This window comes from Myzus persicae, unplaced genomic scaffold (assembly GCF_001856785.1).
Source record: "Myzus persicae strain clone G006 unplaced genomic scaffold, MPER_G0061.0, whole genome shotgun sequence".
Lineage (NCBI taxonomy): Eukaryota > Metazoa > Arthropoda > Insecta > Hemiptera > Aphididae > Myzus > Myzus persicae.
The window spans coordinates 1,086,007-1,107,785 of NW_019104155.1; the positions used below are offsets into that span (position 1 = coordinate 1,086,007).

The 21,779-nt window shown below is 29.0% G+C and overlaps 1 protein-coding gene across 1 annotated transcript in view; it reads right to left on the reverse strand.

Moving 5' to 3' along the window:
• LOC111039391 (metabotropic glutamate receptor 2) overlaps positions 1 to 21,779 on the reverse strand; it is a 170,691-nt gene that overhangs the window by 83,556 nt on the left and 65,356 nt on the right. The window contains exon 4 of the mRNA XM_022322901.1: positions 12,629 to 12,944. Within this exon, the coding sequence (XP_022178593.1) occupies positions 12,629 to 12,944 (316 nt within the window). The remainder of the gene's footprint in view (positions 1 to 12,628; positions 12,945 to 21,779) is intronic.

A 21,779-nucleotide genomic window follows, 5' to 3' on the forward strand; every position in this document is an offset into this window, starting at 1 on the left:
CTAGTATTATACGAGTATAATATTCATTGTAATTTTATACCATATAATATAAAAGCCTTTATAAGTCAATATCAAAGTACTTACAAGCTACAGTTGAACGGAGTAAATAAGTTTTTGGATTAATAAGTTTTAGGGTTAGTCTACATAATATCTTTTTAATTTCTATGCATATTAATAAACTATAGATAACGATTATATTATATGTTAAGGTAAAAAGTATATTATGTCCTTTTGATTTTTTTGATTACGACAAAATATTGAAAATCATTATTTTTTGTTTAAATATCAAATTTTGTACAAATTAGAAATTCAAATACCCATGTACAATTTTAAGGTTATACCTATGTATTTGTAACAATCTAATATATTGCTCTCATTCTATAACTATTGTTTGATATAAAATCATCCATTATGATAACACAAAATATACATTAGAACCCGTCACGGGCACTTTCGCTCAATGTTGTGGGCTATTAGGATGTTATAGGGATTGTAACAGCAGGTGCGACTGGCGTTAATTTCATATCATAATACGTCATAACTCATAGTTGTTGACCGATTTTTGTACACAACGATGGTTTGCCATAAACTCTCACCAGTGCAATATCGACGTAGGCATACAATTATTTAGATACTACCAAGTTGTGAGGAGTGATATTCGGCACCACAGTGGCCAGGCAGTGTGGCGACGGCGCTCATGCAGACGGCAGATTAGACGTGCGGGCCACAACGGGGCCCGGCGGGATTCGGTCACATATTTCACGGTTGGTCGGCTGCGGTGCGGAATTCAAAACACCGTCGCCATAGCATATTTAGTTTTATATATATTATAATAGCGTCGCGCACGCGCACATAATATTATACAGACGGAGCGTCGTTCCTAAACCCCGTGGAATGACGATGCGGCGCTGCCGAGGGGTGTGCGAGTGTGAACCGCGGCGATGGTGGTTAGTGGGCGGCAGGACGGATGGAGGATACGAGTTCCGCCGTAGAGAGACGTGACGAGAAAAAAGAAAATTAGGGTCGCGTCTCGTATACGCTGCACTGCAATGTACACCCACCGGCGAATGTCTTATAATATATATTTTTAGCTGCCGCGGTGACGTGGTGGAAGATAAACGAGTCCGCGGCATCGTTTAAAAGCTTGTTAAGTTCTGTCGATGTCAATGCGTTTTATCGGGCCGGTGCAGGCCCACCACACAACGCCGTCCGCCGGTTTATCACACCTTCTCCGCCGCCATTACCCCTTTGCCAGCGGCCAAATGACCCGCGAAACGTCGATGTGCAAAATTAATGAACACCCTTCTCTTTCTCGCCCTGTCTTTCTCTCTCTCGCCCACACACACACTCACTCTTCTAACCGATTTATTTCTAAATTGTTCCTCCGGCGGACCTTTACGCACACTTTCCCAAACATTGCGCTTACTATGGTGTAGTGTAGAAACCCTTTACACCTACTCCATATATTGGTGGATGGACGCGGAACTTCAGATGACGAAACCTAAATATTAATTGAAAATAACTTCGTTGACTCATTAGTAGTCATATTTCATACACCATACTGGTTATCGGTACGCGCGAGGCAAATAAGTTAGTTGAAGGGTCGAAGCTCAAAAAAAAAAAAGAAATACCAAAACAAAAGAGCAAAAAAATAATTTCTTTTCTCATCATCGATTATAGACGTGTTGACCGGTCTACTGTCTGGCGAGTACGTGGCATGTCGGGCTACAATGCGAACTTCCCAAAAAACCAATTACACCGTCACCATCGATCTTTGGTTCTCGAAACGACCTATTTTTAAACAAATTAATACCTGGTGATTGATAGCTATTGCTATTTTGCTGGGTTATTTTTATTCTAAATCGAATGACAATTTATTTGTTTGAATATAGTATAAACTTATATATTATGCCACAATATGACATCTCAGGATGTGCCATATTTTTTGAGTGATGGCGTTTATAGCCTTCGGGGTTTATTGAATCTACTATACTTGAAACCAAATTGGAAACGGCATCATTGGAATTTATCACTTTCACTTGTATAGAATTTGTAATAAGCGTTGTATGGTTATTCAATTTTAAAATGTATACAACTTAAGCTTATTATTTGTATACCTACTTATATATTGTTATTATGAATAATATTTATGTTACATTTTTTTTTTATTAGCGTGGAGTACCTACACATGGAATGTGTATTAGAATCACTGATAAAAGGAATATTGTTATTAACTAATAATATGAGGTTTAGTAGTAGCGTGTCCAAACTTTGAAAATATTTCAAGAGTTCTCCACTAAATTCACTTCAAGTCCGGGTGAGCTATATCCGTATAACACAACTCTATTGATATTATGACAAAAAAAATATATTAAATATTAAAATAATAAAATAATATTAAGAGAAGTTTATAACCGCATGTGTTGTCTCCGTCTTACAAGTGCGCAACGTACCAAATTTTAAGCTCAGCAAATCACGTTTAGAACAGTTAGATTAAAAATTTAAGTGCATTGACCTCTCATTAAAATTAAAGGTAAGATTATTACGGAGGGCTTCTGGTGGGTTTTTCATTATATTTTAATTTTTAAGAGAGTTATGAGTATTTTAAGTTGTACAAACAATTTACAATTTTTAAATACTCAAAACTCTCTTTGTCCTCTTAAATAATAATTTTATAGTATAATTAGTACTAAATATTTGTGTGGTTAAGTCTTATAATGTTATTACTGTTAAAATTTAGAAAACAAATCACAGTACCTACCTATTATTCTGAAAGAAAATATAAATATATATACGTAACTTAAGACAATTGTAATTACATTTTTTATTTGTATATAAAAAAATTGAAAATATTTAGACCTTAACTTTTACTTAGTGTCTCGAGGAAATGTTATGAGACTAGCGACTATGTTCATCACTATTATATATAATATACTTATTATATGTATTAAAATATATATAAAACTCCCTATAGTTATTAAAATCTTTTTTTATTTTAGTACTTACAGTACTTACGCAGACTTTTGACAAACCTACACCTGATTCTCAAGCACTAATTATTTCTGATCCATGAAAATTTAGTTCATAAGTGAAAGAATCCAGTTGATAATTACCATTTTTCTCTCAACTCAATTTCTTTTGGTGTCTTAAACATTGACTTAATAGCAGTATCAGTAGTATCACACCTTTTTATACAATATTTATGACTATGAGAGTATGAGACAACATTTTGATGCAACCAATAAAATGGAGCAGAAAGGAGAAATTCGAGGGTGTTAACAACATTCAATTTGAAATATTATATATGCTACTTCTTTATAGCCAGTGTTAAAAGTTCTTGTGTAGGAACTAGTGAAATAGTGTCATGACATAAAACCGATGGTGCTGATACATAATAGTAAATAAATAAATAAAATAATAAATATTATCAATAATTTTATTTCTCTTACAAATATTTTACAATTGTTTTTTCTGTAACGTTTAACCTATAAGTATAAATATATAATATACTATGTATATGCTTCTTAAATTATGTAAGTACTAAATTTAAGTTATGTTATAATTATATGACAGTTTATCTGTGGTACAACAATAATATGTGTTGCAAAGTCTTAGGAAACATTCATATTTGATTCTTATTTCTTATAAAATGTAAATATCGTTGATTTTTGTTTTAAAATAGTAATATATTTTTAATTTAAATTTTAAATTTTTTACAAATTCAATTTTGGCGGGTAATGAGTTCTAGTGTCGTTCTGTTACCACAACATACTATTTAAAACCGCGGTATCTTCAATTTACCCGGACTACTAGCGTTCGATATGCTGCTAGAACTATTTACAAAGTTGGAATGTCTAATAAGAGTCGTTGCGAATCCTGTTTTTATTATCAGTGATTAGAATCAAAATATGTGCGGATAAGATAGCTTCTATTTTAGATTACATACTGTTATCATGGTTTATTTTCCCCAAGAGTGATTTACTATAATATTCATAAAATAAAGTACTATATTATATACACTTGTAATTCAAGACTGGCAGCTCACATGGATGGGCACTTTTGATACTGTGTGGAGGAAAGCTATACATACCATGCTCATTGTGGTATTCAATTCAGTGCATTTTTTAAACTGGACTTTAAATAGCGTTTTTATTATTAACAAATGAAAGAAAAGTTTTATATAGCAACCCTGAAAACGTAGTTACATTTATCGTCCTGAATGAAAATAATGATTTTCTAACATAATTTTATTAAAATGTAATATGAGAAAAAAATATTCTTTAAGATAAATATTCTTTTAGTATAATATACATCTCATTAAACAAAAAAAATATAACAGAGGAAACCACACGATGTTATAAAATGTGTATACTTTCGAGTCTATCGAAAAGTTTCAAGTTTATTTTTAATTATGAAAAAATAACTAAAATTAATTTACTGTTCTAAACAATTTCGTAAAAATTTGGACTCGAAGTTCCTGTTAAAAAATTTGAGCATGCATGTGCATTCCACTGATATTTAAGTTGCAGTAAGAATAACTTATGAAGTACTTTGTTTTAAAGTTAAAAATTGTACGAATAAACAAAATCATTTTTCGAATTTTTGCAGTTTTAATAAATTTTATAATTTCAAAAAAAAAAAAAAAATGTATCTTTGTATTTTTGATATTTTAAAGTTGACTTAAAAACAACTTATGAAAAACATTGTATTAAATTTCAAAGATTTTTAACCAAAAAAAAACTATTTCAAAATATACAAAACAAATAAAAAAATTTTAAAAGGTAAAATTTAACATAAAATATTTTCAGTATTTCTTTGTGTATTGGCAATTATAAGTCGAATGAATGTGGAATGTTTCAAGTTTCTGGGGTTAATATTTTTTGAATTACAATACAAAATAACTTAAGTAATTATTTTTGGTTTAAATATCCTATTTCGTCAGAATTTGAATATCAAATTCTTATAAAAGGTAAACTTATGAAATAAACATTACTAAACTGATCTAATATTTAAACACTCATCTCATAAAGTAAAGTCTTGAGTGCATGCCGCTCGAGACCACCCAATAACAATTATAAATAAGTACATTGACTATGATCTTAATTTTTATTATTCTCGTATAATAAGTCTGTTATGTAATGCTCTTTTATACTTTTAATAAAAACGATCATAATATAGTGAGGCTACTTAGTACCTAATAAATGTTTACTAAATACAATTTTTTGGCCTTGCCATAGAGTGGATTCTGAACAATTTATTTTGTGAATGAATTTCACTAAAAATTCAGAACCAACAAATAATTTATGCGGCTTTTCCCTTTTTTTTTTGTTAACGCGTATTCACTTGTATATAAGTACTCGAACAGTTGAACGAAATGTTTATTATTTTTTACCTCTTTGAGAGTTCTACAATGAGCTGTAAGATAAAACGTGTAACGCTTTTGGAGTACCCTATGCCCCTGTAAAGCTAATTTAGTGTTTTGTGACCAAATTAAATTTATTGCAGCACATCGTAGGTCAAGTTATTGCATTATTATTACTGCAGTGCTAAAAATAATAATATTAATTCTCATGCCTATTTGGACTTTAAAAAAATAGAAACAAGTTTCAGCAAAAATTATCAAAAACCACCTGCATTAATTTTTAACCTTATATTAAATAATTTATTTAAAAACTGGAGCAATAATGGATATAGTTGTCCTGACCCTTGGACATCCATAATAATCAATATATGTATACCTAGGTAATATTTAAGTCATAATGACATTAAATAATAATTTTTCTTTTTTTATGTGCGTGATTACCATTGTTATTGTTGGACTGTCATTCACTATTCTGCGTTATAATCAAGGACGGGTTTAATTAAATTAGGAATAATATAATTTTTTTTAAAGAAGGAAAAACGTTAATTTAAGGAAATTAAATGGAAATACTCATCAAATTTGAGTACAACAAATAAGCAACAACACAAGCCAACGTTAGATTGATTTGCGTAAAATACATGAACAAAAAGAGTCAGTTTAAAAGTAGACTATTAAGAAACTAAAAAAAATAGATTGAAAAGATAGCGTAGAAACCCAAAATATTTAATGACCCGTCATCCTAAAGAATTGAAAAAAAAATACTACACAACGGTAATATAATTATATTATTTTAAATATTATGAAAGTTATGATAAATCATTTTTTTTTCTTCAGAAAATCATATCACAGTGAAACTAAGTAAGTGTATCATTAGTATTATTTGTTGTATTTTTGTTCCAAAATATTCTGATAACCCAGGAATTTTTTTTTAAATTTATCTATCTTAAAACCGCTCATTTTTTTATACTTTTCCTTTAAGCTTAAACGAAACTTTCTAAGCACTTTATATTAAAATAAATATTTTTACAAAAAAAAAACACACGACATTGTAAAAGCATTAACTCTCTCAATCGTCTCGAATTCGAAAAGAGAAAGTTGCACATTAAAAAATGTATATTAAGTATTTAATTTTGTTTATAGAAATATTTATACAATTGATGATTCAAAATTAGTGAGCACTCTTATTTCTAAATATATTTTTTTTATTTTTACATTTTAATTTTGGAAAAAAATGAATGCTTGCAATTTTAACATTAATTTTCCTCTTTATTTTGTATCTAATATTTTATGTTAACTAATATCAACGAACACACTTTAATTGATCACAAACCAATTGATTGCAATTACAATTCACCTTGTGGCCGTTGATGATAACATAACTTTTTCAATAATAATTTCTTATCTGAATACATTTTATTTGAATAATTATCTAGATAAAATTTTGCACAATCCTGCTAACTCGGGTTGTCCTCTTACATAAAGAACAACCAGAGTTAGGTATGGTTAAAACTCTTTTTATTTTTTCTGTCTAAAATTAAAAATGTTAGAAAGATGTGATGATTAAAAAAACCTACTCGTAGCAAATTTGGAAAAACATAACACAAATTGAAGAAAGACTTGAATTTTTAAGTATTACCAGTTTTTAACACAGTCAATTTTGTTTTGCTTTTTTTTGCGAAACTCAAGTAGATAATTGAAATTTTCATGAAATGTATGTACTGGCATTTTCTGTACATGATAAAAATACTTTGGGCGTTCTTGCCTTGTTTATATATATTTGACCTTTTCGATTATGTTTATAGTTTTTTTTCTATAATTATCGATACAAAAACATTTTTACTAGGTTTTAAAGTTTGAAAAATCTAAAAAAATATAAGCCTTATTTTTTTCATAAACATTTAAATTTGGATGAAATTCGATGAACAAAGAATTATGATTTTAGTTATTTTGTTGTATTTCACAATAATATTTTTTGGGCATATTTGAAACTTTTACCTAAGCATTTGTACAACATTTATATGGTTTATACTACTAATTACCTACTTATAATATTTATTTATATCGTACTACTAAATATTTAATTAAATAACTTACAATAATAATTAACAGTAATATATTTATGTAACAAAAGACTGACCTACTGTCTCCGATCAGAATCATTTTTTATGTGCAATGATTTAACATTGAATTCAAATTTAAGTTCTAACAATCGATTTCATCTCCTCAATGCCAGATGCAGTTGATTCCAATTGTATATCTGAGTAGTTGGCAACTTTTCCACTCCATTTTTTTTCCTGGTTATTTTAAATTATTGCAAATTATGTATTAAGTACAACCTTATAAAAACCATCGATCTATATTACATTATATCAACGACCTATTTTTTATTTACATATATTTGTACAAAAAATATATTTAAGTATATTATAATATACACCTATCGCGATACAAAATCAATTGTATTTAAAAAAATGTAATAGCCTAAATGTTTTTGGAAAAGTTGAATTATCCTGTATGATATATGAATAAAAGAAATTACATTTATTGAAAAACAAAATAATAAGAAAAGTATATCAACATTTAATAAAATGCATTAGCTTTCAAATCAATGTATTAAGATGCACCTACTTGGTCATCATTTATGAAAAAATACTCGTACATTCTCCTCAACTATAAATTATTATCTAATTTTTATTTTAATCCACTATACATGTCTACGTAAGAGTTATTAGCCATTACAATATTACATACTATAAAACATAGCAAAATGTGTGTGTGTTAACTATAACCATTTACAAAAAGCTCATTACCAAACAGATTAAAGAGTTTTGATCATAATGTGGAATCCTTTTTAATGATGGAGGTAGGTACTTGTTGCCCCGTTTATTTAACGGCACTTGATGGCATAATAAAATATCTCTTTATGTGGCACTATTATTTGGGGTATTTTCTTATTATATAAGTTTTTTACGTCCCATGCACTACCAAATATAAACGTAAAGTGTTGATGTAAATTATGGTCTATAAAATGTATTTTTTTTTTCTTAATATAGTAAAATGTCTTTATGATTTTCTAATCGTATACAGGGCCATTCACCAAACATGCTTAACTTAATTTTTGCACTTCTAAAAAATAAACTCCTTAGCAAAATTTGGCATTCTACTAGATATTTTTCCACTGCATTATATACCCAAAAACATATCTATAATTACTCAATTTTCTTGCACAGGAAAAATATTTAGTGAAATGAAATTTGAAAACAAACGACATTTTTTTTATTCCTCGTTTATCAGGTCATTCTTTTGCAGTGACCATAATATCATATTTGATTTATTATGCCCTCAATTATTTTGTTCAATTTAAATTAAAATGATGAGGAAACATATAGCCTTCTTCTATATACATTAAATAAAACATGGTTTCCGAATAGGTATTATTAAAGCTAAACTGAATATTTTAGGAAGTATAGTTACCATAACACATTGTCAAAGTTAAAACAATATTCGATGCCATTTAGGTACATGTGCATTTTTAGAAAAATAATATTATCTGTATATTATTTTTGCGTGTCTTCATACTGTTTTCCTATAAATAGGGTCATTTCATTTTCATATTTCTGTTAATGATTTAAAAAATCTGGATCTAGATTGGTGCTGATTTCACAATATTATGTTCCTAATATATAACTTGAGTTAGAAATCTTTGTATTATTCAATACTATGCTTTACAGGATTATTAGATAGGTAACTTAGTTTTCTAGTTTTTTTACATTCATTGAGTTCCTTATTATATTTTATCGTGGTCTTAAATTGATGTTACAGATTAACGACAAAAATCGGTGTACCACCAATTGATCGAATTCTAATACTTAACCCACGATAATTGATCTCAAATATAGCTATATAGGTCATTTCCGGTGTAAGGTTAAGTTGTACATTTAGGTTTTTTAATTTATTTGACGTCATGTCCAATAATTGGGTATACACACAATTTATTGAAATGATCCCGAGTTTTCATAACGAATTCGAATGCTACTACCATTAGCTATTATTCCAGAATCAGATGTAATAAAATATTTTTAATGCATAATGATAAAAAAAATATTGAAGATTTTCTTAGTGACATCGCATACAATTTTCAATTGCAGGTTTAATTGTTAATTTTTTTCTTTATACATAAATGTATTTTTTTTCTATTTAATGAAATTTAAGAATAATATCTATTCATATACAAAAATATAGCATATAATTTTTAATTGTAAGTTCAATTTGTTCCATTCTTATATATCTACTGACATTTTTCTAACATTTTTAATCTTAGACGAAAAAAAATAAATTTTTAACCATACCTGTAACTAGAGTCATGCATATTTGTTTCTAGATAATTGTTCAAATAAATATGTATTCAAATAAAAAATTACTATTGAAAATGTTATTTTACGATATATTGTCGTGCGGTAAATTATAATTGCGATCAATTGACTCGAGGTCAATTTTTTAAGATTAATTGATGTATATCCACAATAATTGCATTTTGTGTGCAATTTATTACATAACTTGAATTTCAACTAAAAACAAAAGTCGAGTTTCATCTCGAAGTGCAACTAGAAACACGACTTTAGTGCTTCGTTTCTAATTGTAAACTTTATAGTACAGTTTAGTATCATATTAATAGTAATAATAATAATAATAAAAGTTGTTTATTCCAATGAATAAAAACTGGTAAATAGTAAATAGTATACGATGTTTGAAAAAATATCAAATTATTTTTCTAATTGATCCCTTTTTATTGTTTGATAATTATAGCTTTTGCATCGATAAGCTCACTACCCATAATTTGTTATAACTATTAAAGTCAACGAAAAAAATAAATGTTTATAATAGTTGTCTGAATATAATATTATGTTATATTGTTATGATAATAGGCCTGTATCAAAAAAAAATGGTCGCTGGTTTATGTTTGATTTGTTTCTGCATTTTTTGTTTTAAATTCCATATTATGGTGATCATCGTTATGGTCAATTCATGTGATAATGAAACATCATATTTTGGCTGTGGCGGACTCCTTTTACACTATAAATTATCCAACAGGCAACAACGCGTGTCAAGAGTTTTTTTTTTTTCACAAATGTCCAATTTTTATACAATATTTATGTCGACCGATTGTTCAATTCAACTTCCATTGGTATTAAATGTTTCCATAAACCCGAATTCGTGCCTGGGATATATTATTGTAAGAACTCAATTTTTACTGTGACAGTTGACGATTATACGTCTTTGGACACTAAGTGCGAGTGTCTTAATAATACAGTAGGTGCTGTCACGATGAGGACTTACAAATACCACTGTGTTAGATCCCAATCAGATACTGAGGCTAGAAGTGAGTTATCAAAATATGGAAAAAAATGATCCACGTTAAACCACTTGAGCATAGATATATTAACTTTTCGATCGTATAAAAAAATGCATTAGTAATAACATCATTTTATGGATCTCTTAATAATTCTCACACAATTTAAATTTCCTAATTATGGTAGTACAATAAATAGATTGATTAAACTAAAATTGAGAAAAAAAAATTGTTTCACGAATGTGCTGATTTTAATGAGATTTTAAATACTATTTGTCGCACCGTCGAACAAGGCAACGAAACACTATGAAATATATATAAAATATAACCTGATGCGTTTGGACAGAGACATAATGAATGAACACGTTTTAAAAGTTGTTAAAATTAAGCTGAAAATACCTGTCCAAAGTAAGTACGGGAGCGTGGTAAACAGTAATGTACTAGTCGATCCCATTGGCACGTTCGACATTTCCAATATTCTATCGGCAGCTGTTGCTATTGCTGGGAAAGCAATTTTCTAAACACCTGTATCTGGAAATTACGGTCTGGCACCTGAGAAGCGGCAGCAGTGCATTATAATATGAGATATATTATGTTGCCTATATAATATATACGCAAATTATTGTCACCATAGACAACGAGACCGTATGAAATGAATATATTATATTATTACCACACAGTGGACAGTGTATGTGTGTGTGTACCTATCTTTTCGTAGCATCAGAATCGTTCTCGTTCAAATAGAAACGGGACTAGAGATCATAAATTTATGTCCAAATGATACGTCGAGAGATTTGAAATAAATTACGAGATTCGCATTAAATTCGTCCTATAGTCATTTTTTCATTGTGTTTTCATTTTATTTTTTCTGTTTTTCGGTTTTTATTATTATATATATTTTTTTATATTTTTTTGTTTAGTGAACAAATCAACGCTCGACATTTTTATAAACAAGAGGGTCGCTTACGAGGTTTTTTAACGCGATTTTCCTAGCCAAATGTTGTGCAAATATTATCAACCGTTCTATTATATCTTTTGTCCTAAATCTTAACGTAACAAAAGTGAATACGTTTCTCTCAAAATCTACAGTTTTAGCAGAAAATCTCTCACCCATCCACATTGTCACATTAAGAAATCAACACAGAATTAATGTTTTTATTTAATTGAACGTCATTTTTCGTCTCCTGGCGTAATATATTTCTGCTCTCATAATGTCACACTTATTTAATCCCTTTTTAGGTCCTTCGTGATGGATCTACCACCTCAAGTTAATCTTAATAGAACAGCTTATGGTGAATTTAATAGTTCTTTTGCTCTCAACGTTTACAACTTTAGAACTCCGTCCAGTTGCATCATATTATAATCAAAATGAAATACGATTGGCAATACTTTTATATTGTTTTAATTAGTAATTAATACCGTGATTTATTATATAATATTTATTTCATTAAATGTATTACCATGTGAGTAAAACAACTTTTGTTTCATTGTTTTACTCGAGTGTGAAAATTTAAATTTATAAATGTACGATAAGCTGAGTTTAATATTGAATAAACATATCACCTTATTACTACCTATTCCATAAAAGTTTCTGAAATATTACCTTACAATGTAATTAATATCTACCAGCAACTAATTAAAAACAACTACTTCCTAAGTAAATTATTCAGCCGAATACTTGGATTACTATTATTTAATAAGTTATCTAAAACTTACACGTTCGTAATAAAATACAATAATTTAAAGTAATTTTTAAGAATCAATACTATTAATGTATCAATTCCTAAATAATAAACATAATTATCGAAGTACTGAACTACTTAAAATCTTTTGAAATGAAAATTTTTATTTATTTATAAAATCGTATACTTTTCGGACGAAACTTATACACATAAATTATATTTATAAGCTCTTACCTTTAGCCTTAGGCTTGCTGAGAAGTTTAATCACGATATCATCGTAAGCTTTTTCTTCTGCAACTCCTGAATCTTTCACTAGTTTTTCCTTTACCGCTATACAAATATTGTACTTGGGCATCAATTTCTCTAATTCCTCAAAAGCTTTAATGCCGTAACTGGACTCTTCGTAAATAATGGATATGTAACTCCAGCCAAGTCTCCGAACAATTTCTACCATAACTTTTACTTGGTAAAGATCTGAAGGTATAGTTCGTGTGAAGTATTCAAATCGCTGTTTATTACTTAGTTCAGGACTAGTTGACCAAAACGATACCTAAAAAATTCAATTTAACTGTATTAGAATATGAAATATTTGGTTTTAAATAGTTAATAATAATTAATAGGTAGGTAACAAATGGAAATTCAATTTATTTCCAACTTTATGTGATATTAAAAATAAAACAAAACAGTCAAGTGATGAATCGTGAATGTATTAGTATTGCAATGATCGGTGTTTATCTTCAATATTTTTCTGAAGACACTCTTATAATAAAAAATATACATAGATCATCAACATTGATGGTGGTTTTTTGTAGGAAATTAGATTGAGTTTGTTTTTTGAGAGATTAAAAGTAGAAATGGATTTCACTAAACTTTTCAAATTGATCAAAAAATATAGCACTATGAAACATTAACAATATTTACGCAACACTGGTTTCAGAAAAAAATTAATTTGGATTTTTATTGTAATTCAAATATGAATATCCGTATATACTTCAAATGTCTACCAAATATTGATATTTTCCATTTGTAGACATTTAAAATGTTTGACTGTTTTTACTTAAAATAACAATTTGGGCTGTGGGTAAAAAATTTAAATATTGCATGCAAAACTTGTCATGAAATTTTCTTACTGGGATTTTTGAAATATCTAAAACATATAGTCTCGATTTTTATTTATAAGCATTTGAATAAATTAAACATTGTAAAGAAAAATAATGATATTAATTATATTGATAAAACTCAAACTACATTATCCGCAGGTACTTGAAACTTTTTTCCATCATATACAATATTATTCACCATACATGATGTAATTTCCAAAATAAACAGATTAATTTTAATAACAATGTAAATAGGTTAGTGGTATAAATAGATTAATGTTGATCTATTTATACCAATAACCTATTTACACTACTTTTGCTGGACAGCATACAATGTAAAAAAAATTTGGGTTTTTATTAATTTATTATTAATATTGACAAATAATGTGATCGCTACTGCAGAGGTGATTAGTTGTTGATAAATACAGTCATGATATAAAACACGGTATTTTTCCTGACGTGACAAAGAGAAGAGATAACGTGTCGCTCTTAAGACAAAACCCGACCAACTTCGTAAATTACTACATATAGGTGTACAGATAATAATAATAAACCTTATGACAAGAAAAATACACACTATTCTATGGCATATACCAGTATTGACTTATGCGATAATAAAAGCTACCTAGTAATATTATATGAAATAAAATAATTTATTGTAATTAGAATATTATGAACTGGAGGGATCTACCTCTTGCTCGCTTTGTTCATCAAAGGTCAAAGGATCTGACAAGATCGTCCCTATCCATCCCCTTTGCGCATCACTACCGCAACACAAGTATCACCCCCTTTCCATCTTAAAATTATTAATGCATGTAATTTAAAATACTGGAAAATAAAATACGTGAACGATAAAATTTACATAACTTTTTTTTGAAAGAAAAATAGTTTAAAATATTTAATTAATAATAATTATTATTTGTTTATTTTTTGTATGCCACCGAAATTATTATTAAAAAAAATAATTGATTTATGAGTGCAGATTTAACTGACTGGAAATTAAATATTTCACACTAGGCAGAAAGTTACGAACATAAATTATAACACATCTAATTTACTTATACACCTAAAAGTTAAACTATACATACTTACACTAATAAACATTTTCGAAAATATTTATATAAATAATGAATTTGAACAATATATATTGATAATATTGATATTCTATGCTAAGTTATATCGAATTAATATTTTTTATCTATCATAAATTGTGATAATACTCATCGTTTGTTTAGGAATATGTAACTTTGTTTTCTTGTGACACCAATTTAATATTATAATTTATTATTATATTATATGATGGTTTAGAGGATCCATTATTTAGATTATTTTATAATTTCTTAATCCTAAATCAGTATTCCAGTACAGTCTTAGTGTCGTTTAAAGTGTAGGTATGCTAAGTCTAGACACATTTATAATTGCATTTTCAAGAAAATGTATATTTTATATAAATTAATTGATAATTAATAAGTCATATAATTGCATATTATAGTATAAAGATCATAAATAAGATGTGCAATTATTTATTCTGTAAATAAATAGTCGAATATATATTATTGATATTACGAATGATAAAATTATATTATTATTATAATAAATGTATTAGTTTAGCAATATTCTAAATAATTTTACAAATTGTATTAATTACAATAAGAATCCAACTAATTATCGTAAGCTAATACGTAGGTAATAATAAATTAGTTATTAATTATTAGAATTATGTGAATTATACCATACCCTATAGGTATTGTTAAAAATAATACAGCAAATAAATGATGAAAGGTAATTATTTAGAAATGTATAGGTATTATATAGATATAAAATAAAAAAGTTTAAAATAAATTTATGTAAAACTGGGTAATTTGTATTTTGTACGCACTACTTAGAAATCTCAGTGCAATAAATCGTGTATATTAACCACTGTAATAATTATTTAAGTATAATTGTAAATAGTAGATTAATAATAAAATATTTGTTAACCTTTTTTTCTAAAATAATATCAATAATAATAAATACAGTATGATAATGATTACTTGATAGATATAAATATAGTAAAGCTTCATTTTTTATCATATCACTGTGTATAATACCTATTTCTGGTGTTCAATTTATTTAGATTATGTTTTGGTTTAGTGATACTTTAAACTGTGGAATACTTTTATACGATGTACACAATTTTCGAACAGAGAAAAATAAATCAACCAACACTATTGTATCTTGTATCTTAGTACCTACACTTAAAAACGTATCGTTAAGACTTAAGAAGATGCTACACCCGCATATGTTGTCTCAGTCTAGCAACATTGCAAAAACTTTTTTTTGTGGGACAACTATATACTTCCTTTGTACCTATATACATATAGGAGAATAAATTACCAAAATTCCACAACTCGTAGGAAGAACTTTATTTGTGTTGTAGCGTTTTATTTTTTGAGAGCACTAACCAATAATTTTTAATAATTAAATGAAAAAAAAAACAAAAGAAAACCTAATGTTATGAAACTAATAACTTTAATTATATTTATATTATCCAAATAATAAAAACCATACGACATAGATAAAGTTTTCCATATTTTGTAAAACGTTGACAATACATGCGGGTGTACCGTCCTCTTATACACTATTTTATTATATAGGTCGCTTTTATTATATAGGTTGCTTTTATTATAATATAGGTCGCTTTTATTATATAGGTCGCTTTTATTATAAATTTAACCTAAAATAAATACTGAAAATATCTTTAAATAATGATTTCCGAATTAATTTAAACTGAAATATTGTTATAATTATTTTAGCTATATTTTAATTTTGACACAGATATTATATTATAATGTATGTTTTAACTTTTAAAGTTTATACATCTTATTATACACCTAAGAATAGGTACATTATTTTTTAATGTATTGTATAAGACATCCGAGAATAAATAATGAAAAAAATAGATGAAAAAGAAAAATAATTTTCGAAAGTCGTTGTTATAAAAAAAAAAATATTTTCTATTGTTTTTATTTTTCATAATTTTATAAAATCTCAGGCTATTATTGTACAAGTTATTCTTTTCTGCATCACAAAGAAAAGTTTAGTTGTTCTGAATAATTGTACAACTTTTAGATAGTAGAACATAGTATTACTTTTTCATTGGCGAATGCTCATCATAAAATGATGATTCATTTCTACAACTCCGTTGACTTGGGTTCATAAATTTTATTATAAATAAACAATCATTGTCATCCTAACAATACGGATATCCACATAGACGTAATTAGGCTGTAAGTTCTAGTGTGTTGGCGATTTGTTTTCTTGTACTCGAATGTTTCGAACGTGCATTGAATAATAATTTCCACTAGATGATAAATTATTTATAATACAATAAAATAAATAAATATATAAATATATTATATATATGTATATATATATTTTATTCGACACACGCGCACGCACTGTTATTTCCATACCACTCATTCTGACAGTTACGGAATTCCGGAATAATAAACCATAGGATTTTTTTTCTTACCAATAAATAATAATAAAAAATAAACAATCGTTTACGAAAAAATATTTTGTGTCATGTGGTACGCGTTCGAATAACGCAAAGTACTCGGTTACATCATATTGTGAGTTTATGTGTTTTATTATTATATTCCCATTTTTCCCCTCGGTAAGACCCAAAAAGCAAAAAATAACCATCAAACGGACACACACATATATGTATGTGTGTGTATATATATTTATTTAGAGAGAGACAATGAGCGGCTTTTATGGAATACGATAAAAAAATCTCGTAGTGACGGTGATGACGTCTTTTGAACACACCAAAGTGCAAATGTGAGAATACGGTTCGTTGTCACTGTCAATTCGGTCTGAAGACCAACACGGTGAGGCTTAATAATTTAGGCACTGTCGTGTGCGTATGAGTGTGTGTGTGTGTGTGTGTGTGTGTGTGTGTGTGTGTGTGTGTGTAGATGTCTAAGACATCGCCGCCAGTAATAAAAGTCCGTGGGCTATGAAGGGTCAACCGGACAGCCGTTACCGTCTTTTCCACTCGCACTCACACATAGCACTGTCCATATAGTATCCACTATTCCTTTGCACCATTATGTTATTTACACAAACACACTCGTCACAGCGAACACACAGCACACACACGCAATAGGCTTAGGAATTAGGACGGGTGAAATTAAACTCCGCGCACGACAACTATTAGCACTTGCAGTTGGGACCGAAATTGGAACCGAACCAGAACTGCTGTTTGATATTCCCGGGGTAACCTGACATCGATGACAGTATCATTATTTTTTGGCTGGTGGTGTAGATTTTTTTTTTAATTTAGATGAATATCTTATCAATAGCAGTTTTGAAAAAAACGCGTTTTAACTTTTATCAATCATTCGTTAGCTACCCCCAACTGAGTGTAGTATAGTATACTCTATAAAGTAGTTATAAACTGATACTTACTCTGGTATATTATAAAATATAACTACGACGTATGCTTACATTATTCTACATACTATAGATATATCATTAAAAAGAAATGTACAATAATATAATAATATGTTGAAAGGGTAAGAACTGATGAGACTAACAATCATAAATGTATTATGCAGTTTTACAGAGTTTTTTTTTATGTGAATTTTTACTAGGAATCCCAAGCATCAATGTTCCAACTAAGTTGTAAAGACTAAAAAGTAAAAAAAAATTTTAAACTTCCGTATCTGTATTCAAGGAATATATTTGTTCAATATATGACTAGTTCCATGTGCTCAAAAATGTCGTCACCGAGAAACTTTTACCCTCATTGCGTGAGTTTTCTGTCTGTCCGTGGGGAAATACCTTTGTATAGGTACCTACATTCATAATACATATATAAATTATAAATGTAATACAAAGAATACGATTGATGGATCAAATTCAAACTTCTCGCTTTCAGCCGTCACACCCAATGTTATGCTAGAATCCAACGTCTTCCGCACATGTACGTATTTTATTTATTTTATTTTATTTTATTTCATGTACATATGAGTTCCTACTGGGTCCCACTGAGAGGACTCGTACATACTATTTTCGTAATTTGTTTAACTACCAATGTTTTATTTATTATTGTCTTAAATGGTTGATGTTTGGATGGATTTAACAACTACGAGAACACTAGTATTAAAAATACTCAGGAGAAATGGTTTGCTTGTGGTGAAACGTTACAAAGGAAGAGCAGATGATCACATCTCGTCGTTAGCATAACGCTTCGTTCTAATAACTCGAGAGTTTTTGTGGTAGATGCTGATAGTAAGAAGGAGTCAAGAAAAAACTGGTGCGACCAGAGAAATTTTCAAAACCACGGGCTAGAATCAAGGATTTGTCAATGAAGTAATGTCAACTGAACAAATCAATCGATTTTACCCGAAGGGGGATTGGGTAGGAAAGATGACTAACCCTCGCGCGAATGGCCAATGAGTTGGACAGGAAGCATGCTCAGCAATTCGGTTTGCAGGAAGCTGTAGCCGTAATGCGTATAAAGGGATGTTAAGGATGTGTGACGCAGAAACGTCCTGCATGGACCCTGCCAAGCGCATACCGGGTGGGACACAAACCACCACACTATATTCCTTCAGTGAGCACGGAAATGTACATAATAATTGTATACAAATCACACTTCCAGAGAACGGTGTGGGCACAAAATACACTGGGCGCATCGTCACTGTCGACCCGCGGTTAGAGCGACATGACGGTGGAGAGATTAATAGGTAATGTAATATATATTTTACGCTCCCGCAGCGTGGGCGACTGGACTAGTCAACCGCAAAGGATCGTGACCGCAACTTACAAACTTACGCACACGAGCTAGCAGTAGGCAACCCTTTATGTAATATGTATAAGTGTATGATATTATATTATAATATATGCACCTTATTTTACACTGCACACGCGAAGAACGGCATACACTGACATTATGTCGGCGGAATTAAACTCGCACATCAAACGAGATTTGTATCGACCAGCATTAACGATCGGTGGATGAATCATGATTTATTAATGTGCAAGCCTGACATTTTTCCACTTTTTTCTTGTGGTTCTATACTTCTATGAGTTGATATTATTGAATGACAAAATGTCACTTTGTCACTTGAGTATTTTAGGTTTTAGGAACGTAACTGCACATTTTCTTTTTTGTGTAGGTAATTGATAAAATATTATATACCTACCTACCTACAATATTATTGGCAAAAATGAGTTCATGTACGGTAGTAATAAAATAAAATACTAAACATAAATTAGCTATAAAATACCCTTAGAAAAAGAAGCTGAAATATCTATTTCTTTAATCAGTGATTACAGTGATCCACTCAATGATGAGATATGTAAATTCTAAATCTATTACTGTGCATCGGTTACACTGAGGTTTTTTTTTTAAATAAATGAACATTTTTTACTATATAAATATATTTAGTGAATATATTTTTCTTATTTTAAACGGATGAATTCAAGTACACATATTTTAGTGTATAAAGCTATCGATTTAAAATCCTGGTCCTAAACCTTATATAATATACATATTATATTATAATAGTACACTGTATACCGGGCCCAAAAGATTGCTCGTGTCTATTACATGCTTCGTGAGAAAAAGGCGTTAAACTCTGCCGAGAAAAAAAAAATGTCAAAAATGTGGATTCATATTTATCGTGGCCTACATAATAATATATAGGCAGGTAAGAAAAGGTACGCGTATACTTATACAAGTATACGAGTTAAAAACCATCGCCGTCGTTGGTGTGAAACTCTTGCCGTCGCAGCAGTAGGTATATTAAATAGGCGCACGTGCCTCACTTTTTCATGATATTATTATATTTTAACTAGTGCCCGTAAAAATAAAAACGCGCCAAAGTCGGTGGACGAAATTAGAAATTCCTATAAGTGCTTAGCACGCATGGAAGAGTGGTGAGGTTCGACCCTCCATGTCCGTTAAGACTAGGTATCCGAATGTGCCGTATGGTGGATCCGAGATTAGTCGAATTGCCAGGATTCAAATTACTAAATATCTTTGAATGGTTAAATGTGTATGTGTATAGGGTGAATCACCAAGCATGCATACACCCTGTTTTCAATAATGCAGTTACTCGAAATCTGATTTTTAGAGTTTTTAAATATAGGTACTCAAAGGTTTTTTTCTACAACGTGTCTTTGTGTAGATCAAAGCTTTTGTTTTTTTAATTAGAACTGAAAATTATGATTCTGACATTGTTGATCTATCAAAATCTAAATTTTAACTAATAGTTTTTGAGTCCTTCGTATACCAATGATAATAGGTAGATCACGAACTTAGTATAATCATAATAGTAGAGTGATTTCAAAATAAAATTGACTAATAATCTATTTAAATTAATAATTAAATTAAATTAAAAAAGTATAAATATTTATAATTTGTAGAAAATATTCCCAAGTGTTATAGGGTACACAAGATCTAATATTACATCTACTTTTTAATTATTGTGTAAACCCATTTTCAGTGGCTACTATACTTGTCTTAGTATAAAAACTTTTACAGTTGAGAAAATATACTCATTCAAATTTTGAACAAGTCACATCAATATTTTCAAAAAAAATATTCACTAAATAAATTACAGTAAAAACGTCGTTCTCGTTTGAAAAATATGAGTTTGTTTCGCTGCGGGGCACTACTTAAGTAATACAAAAATATGGTTTTTAAATATATTTAAAAAATCAGAATTTGAACACATTTGTTATTCAAGGAAATTGGAAGGGAGCATGTTTGGTGAGTCACCCAGTATTCACCATGACCGAATCGGACTGCAGCGCCACGGCCGGTGTCAAAGGCTTTGTCGGCCGCAGTGGCGTTGCCATGAATATAAATTAACAACGGCCGTCAACAGAGGCATTTTGCACGCAGTAGGTAGACCACCTAAAAATAAGGAAAACGATTTCGTTTCTCATTTTGCATGCCATCTATCCAATATTCTAATGTTATAATGTGGTATTACGTTTCACTTACACATTGAATTTTCGTATTCAAATATTATGTTATTATGAAAAACCCCCTTACGATTCGTTTTGGTCGAAAATACTTTTTATTTACCTACATATATCTACATATTATACGTATAATATTATGTTACATACTTTACAAAATTATAATATATTTCGTTACACACACATTTTTATCGAGACTCTGAGTAGAATATGTAAAATGTATTAGTTTTATAATAATACTATTTCTATTTTAAGGAACATTTTTTCAAACACTATAAAGCTCAAAATGTTACGCTCTATTT